The 9,919-nt window shown below is 41.1% G+C and overlaps 1 protein-coding gene across 1 annotated transcript; it reads left to right on the forward strand.

Moving 5' to 3' along the window:
• The first annotated feature begins 3,523 nt into the window (after positions 1 to 3,523).
• LOC119140727 lies at positions 3,524 to 9,665 on the forward strand. The gene is given in 5 exon segments (XM_037372260.1): positions 3,524 to 3,735; positions 5,153 to 5,248; positions 6,319 to 7,166; positions 7,169 to 8,292; positions 8,527 to 9,665. Coding segments are annotated over 5 exon segments (3,168 nt in total). The 3' UTR covers positions 9,415 to 9,665.
• The last annotated feature ends 254 nt before the right edge of the window (positions 9,666 to 9,919 follow it).

Raw genomic sequence — 9,919 nt, forward strand, 5'->3', positions numbered from 1 at the left:
CATATGCAGACATGTTCTTCGTCCTCCAGGACAAACCTGAGTGGCAAAAGGACTGCGGCTTAGTACCCCCTCGGGATCCTATGGTACTAGCACTAGAAAGAGAGGACAGGAGGGAGCGTAAAGGAAAGTTGAAAAGATGTTGCTCAGCATGTAGTATTGGACAAAGGTGTATCAAATTAAATGGAGAACAAGAGCCCGAATTAAATGATTTATTTAATCCACCTTATAGAGTGGAGAGACAAGGTTCGGCCGGGGCTCCCAGTCCACCCCCAGGCGAACAAGAGGAAGAAATTCCACAAGTTATTTATAAAGAAAGCCAAACACCCGCTGCCACACAAGGAAACACAAAAACCGCCATTACGGCTCCAAATAGTCCGGTGTCTTCACGCACCAGACAGAAGTCTATTTTATCCTCCGAGAAGCCATAAATCTGGACAGAGGAACAATGAAAATAAAAGTTCCGTTCACGGGCGCTGATCTGAGAGAATGGAAAGAGGCTGCCCGAGAATACCGTAATGATCCGATAAAGACGGCACAGAATTTTAAATTTCTAATAAAACAGCACAATCCTGACTGGAGTGATATACAATTATTATTAGATTGTTTGACTGAAACTGAAAAGCAACTAGTCATAAAAACAGCGGGGGATCTCGCAAAGGAACACTATAATATAAAGGGAGATAATTATAGAGAATGGTTTCCTTTGTTGGACCCGGAATGGGACCCAAACCGCACCGCTGAAATGAAAAGATTACAGGCATACCAGGAATGGATATTCAGAGGAATGGAGAAAACAATTCCTAGAACAATAAATTGGGCAGCGTTATACGAGGTTAGACAGGGTCCCTCTGAAACACCTTCAGAATTCTTAGACAGAATAAGAGATGTGATGCGCTGGCACACGTCTCTGGACCCAAATTCAGAGGTAGGCGCACAGCAACTAATATCCCTCTTTTTAGGACAATCACAGGGGGATATTAGGTGCAAGTTTCAAAAATTGAGACCTCCTGAAAATAGAGACTTGGAAAAATTAGTAGAGGAAGCATGGAGAATATTCAGTAATCGAGAAGAAGGTTACAAGCAGGACCAAAAGAAAATATTAGCAGTGGTAAGAGAGAATGAGAATCGGAAATCTAAAGTTAAATCAAGGCGTGGGCTGACACCCCTGGGTAGGAATCAGTGTGCAATATGCAAAAGGACAGGACACTGGAAAAACGAATGCCCTGAACGCAGACATCAAGAAAACACTAAATGGCGCAATAATCAAGGGAAAACAATAGCTCACATGGAAGAAGAAAATTGACTAGCCGACCCATTAATAAAATTAAAATTAGGAGAAGAACAGGAGGAGGTGGAATTTTTAATAGACACAGGAGCCACCTATTCGGTTTTGAACCAAGCTTTAATGCCTTTGGGAAATGATTATGTTTCAGTAAAGGGTGCAACTGGCCAAACTGAAAAGGCTTATTTTTGTAAACCTTTAAAATATAAGTTGGGAAAACAGATGGGGATCCATAAATTCCTATTTATGCCAAATTCCCCAAAGGCCCTTCTTGGTAGGGACTTATTAGAACAATTGGAGGCAACAATCAAATTTAAAAAAGGGGAAGTTACTCTGGAGGTGAATGATCACCAATACATGCAGGTTATGAGCCTGTCTTTGGCCAGTACTCCTATAAAAAGGGAAATTGATACCAGAATTATTGATCAGGTATATCCCGGAGTATGGGCAATTGACATACCGGGACGCGCCAAGAATGCATCACCTGTAATAGTAAAATTGAAGGATGGACAGAGTGCGGTAAGAATTAAACAATACCCACTGAAAAGGGAAGATAGGGAAGGAATTCGTCCAAACATAGAGCGATTCATAGAACTAAAACTACTAAAAGAATGTGAGTCAGAATTTAACACACCTATCCTCCCAGTTAAAAAACCTGATGGGTCTTATAGGATAGTTCAAGATTTAAGGGCCATTAACAAAATAACAGAGGATCTGTATCCTGTAGTAGCTAACCCCTATACCTTACTAACCACCCTGACACCTGACCTAGCTTGGTTCACAGTTTTAGACTTAAAAGATGCCTTCTTTTGCCTCCCTCTCCACGAAGCCAGCCAAAGATTTTTTGCTTTTGAATGGGAAAATCCCAGAAGCGGTCGAAAGACCCAGCTCACATGGACGGTGTTGCCACAGGGGTTTAAAAATAGCCCCACAATTTTTGGAAACCAATTAGCAAAGGATTTGGAGTTATGGGAACCACCGTCAGGAGAAGGGAAAATGTTACAATATGTAGACGATCTTCTTATTGCAACCAGAACCGAAGAATCTTGTATTATTTGGACTGTGAGTCTGCTGAACTTTCTGGGACTACAAGGATATCGGGTTTCTAAGAAGAAGACACAGGTGGTGTTACAACAGGTCACATACCTGGGGTACGAGATCAGTGCCGGACAGCGGGTCCTAGGGAAGGCCCGAAAAGAAGCCATATGCCAAGCCCCCCGACCACGAACTGTAAAGGAACTGCAGACATTTCTGGGAATGACAGGATGGTGCCGGCTTTGGATATGTGATTATGGCTTGCTTGTTAAACCATTATATTCCCTGATAGCAGCTAATCAGAAGGATCTACAGTGGGATGCTGAATCAGACAGAGCTTTCCATGAACTGAAGAAAGCCTTGATGTCGGCACCAGCACTAGGACTTCCTGATGTGAGTAAGCCATTTTTCCTATTTTCCCATGAGAAACAGGGAATGGCATTAGGAATATTAGCACAAGATTTGGGACCATACAGACGGGCAATGGCATACTTCTCTAAACAGCTGGATGCCACTGCAAAAGAATGGCCTGGTTGCCTGAGAGCAGTAGCAGCCGTCATCCTAAACATCCAGGAGGCCCGGAAGTTTACCCTGGGCCAGAAAATGACTGTCTTAGTATCCCACACAGTGTCTGCAGTCCTTGAAACAAAAGGGGGGCATTGGCTTTCCCCACAGAGATTCCTAAAATACCAGGCCATAATGGTGGAACAAGATGATGTTGAGATCGTGACTACAAACATCGTCAATCCGGCCTCATTTCTTAATGGGAATATTGGAGAATCAGTCGATCATGACTGTCTAGAAACAATCGAAGCCACTTATTCTAGTCGGACAGATCTCAAGGATGTTCCTATTAATGGAGCTGAACATTGGTTTACGGATGGGAGCAGCTATATGCTGAATGGAAAGCGACATTCCGGATATGCTGTTACAACCTCTGAAGAAGTGATAGAATCGGGGCCGCTACCAGCTGACACTTCGGCACAGAAGGCTGAAATCATAGCCCTTACTCGAGCTCTGGAGAGAGCTCGGGGAAAACCTATAAATATTTGGACTGATTCTAAATATGCCTTTGGAGTGGTACATGCTCATGGAGCAATATGGAAAGAAAGGGGACTGTTAAACTCCCAAGGAAAAATCATCAAACATGCGGAAGAAATTTTGAAACTCCTAAATGCAGTCCAGCTTCCTGAAAGGGTGGCAATTATGCACATTAAAGCACACCAGAAAGTGAGCACAGAATTGGAAAGAGGAAATAAACTGGCGGTCAGGGAAGCAAAACAGGCAGCCAGAAAAGCAATCAAGGTAGAGGGTGCGCTAATACCCGATGGACAAATATCTCTAGAAGGTAAACCAGACTATACTAAAGAAGATCACAAACTGATTTCTGACCTAGAGGGATCATATAATGAGGAAGGGTGGGCTATAATCTCACATGGGAGAATAGTGATTCCTTCCTACATGGTATGGTCAGTAGTCCAGGAAGAACATAGAAAAAGGCACTGGGGAGCAGAAGCTCTATATAAGGATCTTACTAAAAACATAATAGCACGAAATTTGTATACTACTATTAGACAAGTAACCCAACAATGTGATCTTTGTCTCCAGACTAATCCTAAGATTACCAAGGGGCCAAAGTTGGGAAAAATTGGGAGAGGAAATGTTCCAGGGCAACATTGGCAGATCGATTTCTCGGAACTTCCTAGAAAAGGGGGGTATCGATATTTATTGGTACTAACAGATACCTTTTCAGGTTGGCCAGAAGCCTTCCCGTGCCGAACTGCTAAAGCCCGGGAAGTGACCAAAATACTACTCCAAGAGATAATACCTAGGTTTGGAGTCCCAGCGGTAATGTCCTCGGATAGAGGACCACATTTTGTGTCCAGAATAGTACAACAGATCAGCCACCATCTAGGAATAGATTGGCAGTTACATACCCCATACTGACCACAATCGAGTGGCCAGGTGGAAAAGATGAATCATCTAATCAAACAACAGATTGTCAAGTTAGGTCAAGAAACAAATCTGACTTGGCCCCAGTCTTTGCCATTAGCTCTTACACGAATTCGAACTAGACCAAGAGCAAAAGAGGGGCTTAGCCCATTTGAAATTTTATATGGACGACCCTATTGTTACCGATTAGTTAATAAGTTAAAATTGATTGATTTTATTTGATTAATTAATTTATTTTATAAAACCATTTAATAGAATTAAAATATAGAAGGATAAGGAAAAAATTTTATAGGAAACTTGCAGCTACGCAGTAAGAGTTGTTATGGAATCTTTTGTACGTCTTGTACCAAGGCTAGAAGAAGGGCCTGGAACTATTGTAATAACTCTAGGGTTGAAAGGTTCCACTGTATTTAACCAGTCTTCTGTACGCAGAGGTGTACTGAAATGTCAGAATATGAGATTAATGGGAACTGGGGAGAGTCGACTGGAACAGCTTGTAGGTGCCTGCCAAGAAACCGTGAACTTTAGTAAAAGGTAATTCCGGCAGGGGGAGATCGCGACCACCGACTCATATACCACCTACCCAAATCGTACCCCAGACCCATTTCTAGACCTTTCTAAGCTCTACTGCGCAGAATCGGATATAGGAGGAGAATATGTTAATGATTTACGGGAAATATCATGGTTATGCATGAATACTTAATGAATATGTATGAATAAGTTCTATATATGGAATCTGATTTTGGGACCTGGCGTGCGTTGATCGTGAGAGGACTCGCTCACGCACCCGGCCGTCAATAAAGAAGTGTCTGCTTATCTACATCACATTGGTGTCGATAAGTTCTTCATTCCGAGATTTCGGTAACAGTTTTGGCGACCCAGATGGGACCTCGCTGAAGGAGACCGGAGGAGTCGGGGACCTGATCGGTTCCAGCCGGCACCGAGGATTTCTCGGGGATACCCATCGATCCCCGATCCGTAAGGCTCTTCGCGACGTTCCCTGGATATTTGGTAAGACACATCTTTTTTTAATTGTAGTAAGTGGGTGGGAGTCCCACTAAAGTAAGTAAGTAAGTGCACTGGAGAAAGTGGGGGGGAGTCCCACTATAATAATTGTATGGGAAAGAGTGGGATGGAGTCCCACCAGTGGGTTGGAGTCCCACTGAGTAAGTCTACCTGTCAGACGCGGTGAAAGAGCTGCGCAGGGTAGGACTAGGAGTCTGCCCGTAAGACATAAGCGAAAGCTATTGCAGGGTTGGACAAAAGTGTAGACAAGAGAAACTATATGCTATAGTGTTCTCTAAGGTAGTGCCTCTAACAAGAAGTTAGAAGTTTTTGGTGTTCTTTGTTGTTTTGTGAGTTTGTGTATTAAGAAGAAAATTAAGAGGTATAATATTGTGTTATATGTTTGTTTAAAGTAACTGTGGGAAAGTGTGAGTGTGGCTGTAAGAGTGAGACATATAATTGAAAACGAAAGCGAGTGTGGAGTGTGGATCCGCGGATTGGAGTGACAGAGTTGGATAATTGTGTATTGTACTGTGAGTAATTACACCATGGCAACTAAGTTAACTCAGTTGTTTAAAAGTAAAAGCGTGGGTAATCTTGTGTTAAATGACAAAATCCCGAAAAATTCTTTGTTGGGATGTTTATTGGCACATTGGGGAAATTTATATGATGATCTGCAAAAGAGCCAGATAATTGAGTAATGTAATAATTGGTGGCCTTTGTATATATTGGATGAACAGGAAAAGTGGCCCATGAATGGGACACTGAATTATAACACTATTTTGCAGTTAATGCTGTATTGTAAAAGAGAAGGGAAATGGAATAAAATGCCAGATGTGGATTTGTTTTTTTACTTAAGACAAAGAAAGGATTGGCAGGATGAATGTAAGCTAACTATTAGAGATAATTTGGTAATGGCTATAACTTCTGATAATAAGAAAGTGGAAAAAAATGTTGTTTAAATTGTGAATTTGGGAGTGGATACAGGAGCAACATTTTTTTATTAAATACCTGTAAAGGAAAAATTGGAACAAAACCAGGCCATTCCTGCAACCCCTGGATTTGAAATTTGGAAATAAGATAATTACACATGAATTTTTGTATGTACCAGAATGTCCGATACCCTTCTTAGGAAGAGATTTGTTATCCAAATTAAATGCACAAATTGTTTTTGATGAAAGAGAACTTTTCTTGAAAATACCTGAGTCAAAAACGGGAGAAGTCTTGATGATACAAGAAAAGGTAAAGGAACAAGAAATTCCACCGGAGGTGGATTTGGCAGTGATCCCTACTGTATGGGAAACAGATATTCCTGGTAAATCGAAACTAGCAGAACCTGTTAAAATAGATTTGAAGGAAGGCGCAGGAACAGTGAGAATTAAACAATATCCAATCAAACCGGAAGTGAGACAGGAATTGAAGAAATTGATTGATAAATTTTTGGAGTATAAAATTTTGGAAGAATGTGAATCTGAGTATAATACTCCTATTTTACCAGTCAGAAAACCTTCGGGTGAATATAGACTGGTACAAGACTTGAGAGCAGTAAATCAAATAGTTAAGGATATTTATCCTGTAGTAGCAAACCCTTATACACTGTTAACAGCATTGAGGGAGAATTATCAGTGGTTTACAGTGCTTGATTTAAAAGATGCTTTCTTTTGTATACCTTTGGAAAAGGGAAGCAGAAAACTGTTTGCTTTTGAATGGGAAAATCCTCAAACCGGGCGAAAGATGCAGCTGACATGGACTAGATTACCCCAAGGATTTAAAAACAGTCCAACTATTTTTGGAAATCAATTAGCAAAGGAACTTGAAATCTGGAAACAGGATAAATCAAGGCCTGGACATTTACTCTTACAATATGTGGATGATATATTGATTGCTACAGAAGAAAGACCTGTATACAGGTGACTATTGACCTCTTGAATTTCCTGGGACTAAATGGGTATAAAGTATCCAGGAAGAAAGCCCAGATAGCCTGCCAGACTGTGATATATCTGGGCTTTGAGATTTCAAAAGGACAACGACAATTAGGAAAAAATCGCAAAGAAGCTATTTGTGGTATACCTGAGCCGAGAAATATTCATGAACTCAGAGCATTTTTGGGAATGACTGGGTGGTGTCGCCTTTGGATCATGAACTATGGGCTAATAGCTAAACCGCTGTACGAGGCCCAAAAGAACTCTCCCTTTGTATGGGGCCCACAACAACAAAAGGCTTTTGTAGAGTTGAAACGTGCCTTAATGTCTGCACCTGCTTTGGGACTGCCGGATCTAACCAAAGATTTCCAGCTGTTTGTACATGAAAGACAACACCTTGCACTGGGCGTGTTAACCCAGAGGATAGGAAGCTGGAAACGACCAGTCGGATATTTCTCTAAACAACTGGACACAGTGAGTAAAGGGTGGCCAAACTGCCTTCGAGCAGTGGCCGCAACAGTGATGCTCATACAAGAAGCTCGGAAATTGACTTTGGGAAGAACAATAACAGTCTATGTTCCACACATGGTGATAACTGTCCTAGAACAGAAGGGGGGACACTGGCTGTCTCCCAGCCGAATGATGAAGTACCAGGTGGTATTGACTGAACAAGATGATGTGATTCTAAAGACAACTAACCTGGTAAATCCTGCAGTGTTTTTAAGTTCCATACAGGAAGAAGGACGACTGGAACATGATTGCTTGGCTACCATCGAGTATGTTTATTCCAGTCGTGAAGATCTGAAGGATGTGCCATTGGAGCGACCAGACTGGGAATTGTATACTGATGGAAGCAGCTTTATGGAACAAGGAGTCCGATACGCCGGATATGCGGTAACAACAGAGACTACAGTTATAGAAGCAGGAGCATTGGCGAGTACCACATCAGCCCAAAAGGCAGAACTCATCGCTTTAATTCGAGCCTTAGAACTAAGCAAAGACAAGAGAGTAAATATCTGGACTGATTCAAAATATGCCTTTGGGGTAGTGCATGTCCATGGAGCTTTGTGGAAAGAGAGGGGGTTATTGTCCTCTCAAGGATTAAACATTAAGCATCAAACAGAAATTTTACAATTATTGCAAGCAGTTCAAAAGCCAGATCAAGTAGCAATCATGCACTGTAAGGCACACCAGATTGGGAATACAAAAATAATAGCTGGGAATAATTTAGCTGATAGAACAGCAAAAAAAAAAAGGTAGCAAAGAAAGAAACAAGCATTGCAAATGGCAATAATTCCTTCTAAAACAGTAACCCTTCCTAGGGAAAAAACGAGATATTCAGAGGAAGATGACAAATTGGGTCAGTTATTAAATGCTAAGAAAAACTTAGCTGGATGGTGGATAACTCCTAACAGGCAAGTAGTAATTCCACCTCTTTTGATGAGAGAAATAATTCAAATGAGACATCAAGAATGTCATTGGGGGGCAGAAGCCTTAGTAACATTTTTACGAAAGCAAGTAATATCAGTTAATATGTTAGGAATAGCTAAAATGGTAACTGCAAAGTGTGAAGTATGTTTGAAAAATAATCCAGTGATTAAAAAAAAGGTTCAAATGGGTAGACTGAAATCTGGTACAGAACCTGGAGATTATTGGCAAGTAGATTTTTCAGAGTTACCTAGACAAAATGGGTACCGGTACATCCTGGTAGGGGTTGATACTTTTACAGGATGGCCAGAAGCCCTTCCCTGTCGCACTACACAAGCAAAAGAGGTAGTGAAGTGGTTATTACAAGAAATAATTCCGAGATTTGGAGTTCCTATTGGAATTTCCTCTGACAGAGGTCCACACTTTGTGGCTGAAGTAGTCCAAAGTGTTAGCAAAGCATTGGGTATTAATTGGGATTTACATTCATCTTGGAGGCCACAATCTAGTGGGAAAGTGGAGAGGATGAATCAAACTTTGAAACGACAAATAAGTAAAATTTGTCAAGAAACCAGTCTAAAGTGGCCTCAGGCACTTCCATTGGCGTTATTACGAATCAGAGTACAGCCAAAGAGTGGAACCTCAGTCAGTCCTTATGAATTATTATATGGAAAACCATATGAGTCTCCAGAACCAAATCTAAACATACATGTAAAAGGAAAACAAGATGTGTATAACTTTTTGCTTTTTCTAAGGAAAACTTTGGCTGTGATTTGGAGTGTAGTAATTTGAAATAGACCTTTACCCCTGGAAAATTCAGTGCATGATTTCCAGCCGGGAGACTATGTTTATGTGAAGACTTGGACCTCCGAACCTTTGCAGGAGCACTGGAGAGGACCCTTCCAGATACTGCTAACCACTTTTACAGCTATCAAAATTGCAGAATCGGATGCTTGGATACATTATACTCGAGTGAAGAAAGCACCATGAAGAAAGCATCTATTCCGTGGAAGATTGTGAAACGTAACTCAGAGACTTAAAAACTGACTTTGAAACATGTTTAATTTTGTATATCAGGTTATGATTGGTTTTTGGATTTTCTTTTGGTCGGTAGTGTTGGTGGGATCATGGGCTGACTTGGTGGACAGGAACAAAAGACAAATAGAAACAGAATAAGTGATTGACATTCCCAAACAAATGGCTGAGGAAAATTTGATGGTAGGATTGATTAAAGAATTTGCCAATTTACAAAACATCACACAGATCACTGCTTGTTTGCCAATACCGAGGGCAGTAG

This window comes from Falco rusticolus, chromosome W, assembly GCF_015220075.1.
Source record: "Falco rusticolus isolate bFalRus1 chromosome W, bFalRus1.pri, whole genome shotgun sequence".
NCBI lineage: Eukaryota > Metazoa > Chordata > Aves > Falconiformes > Falconidae > Falco > Falco rusticolus.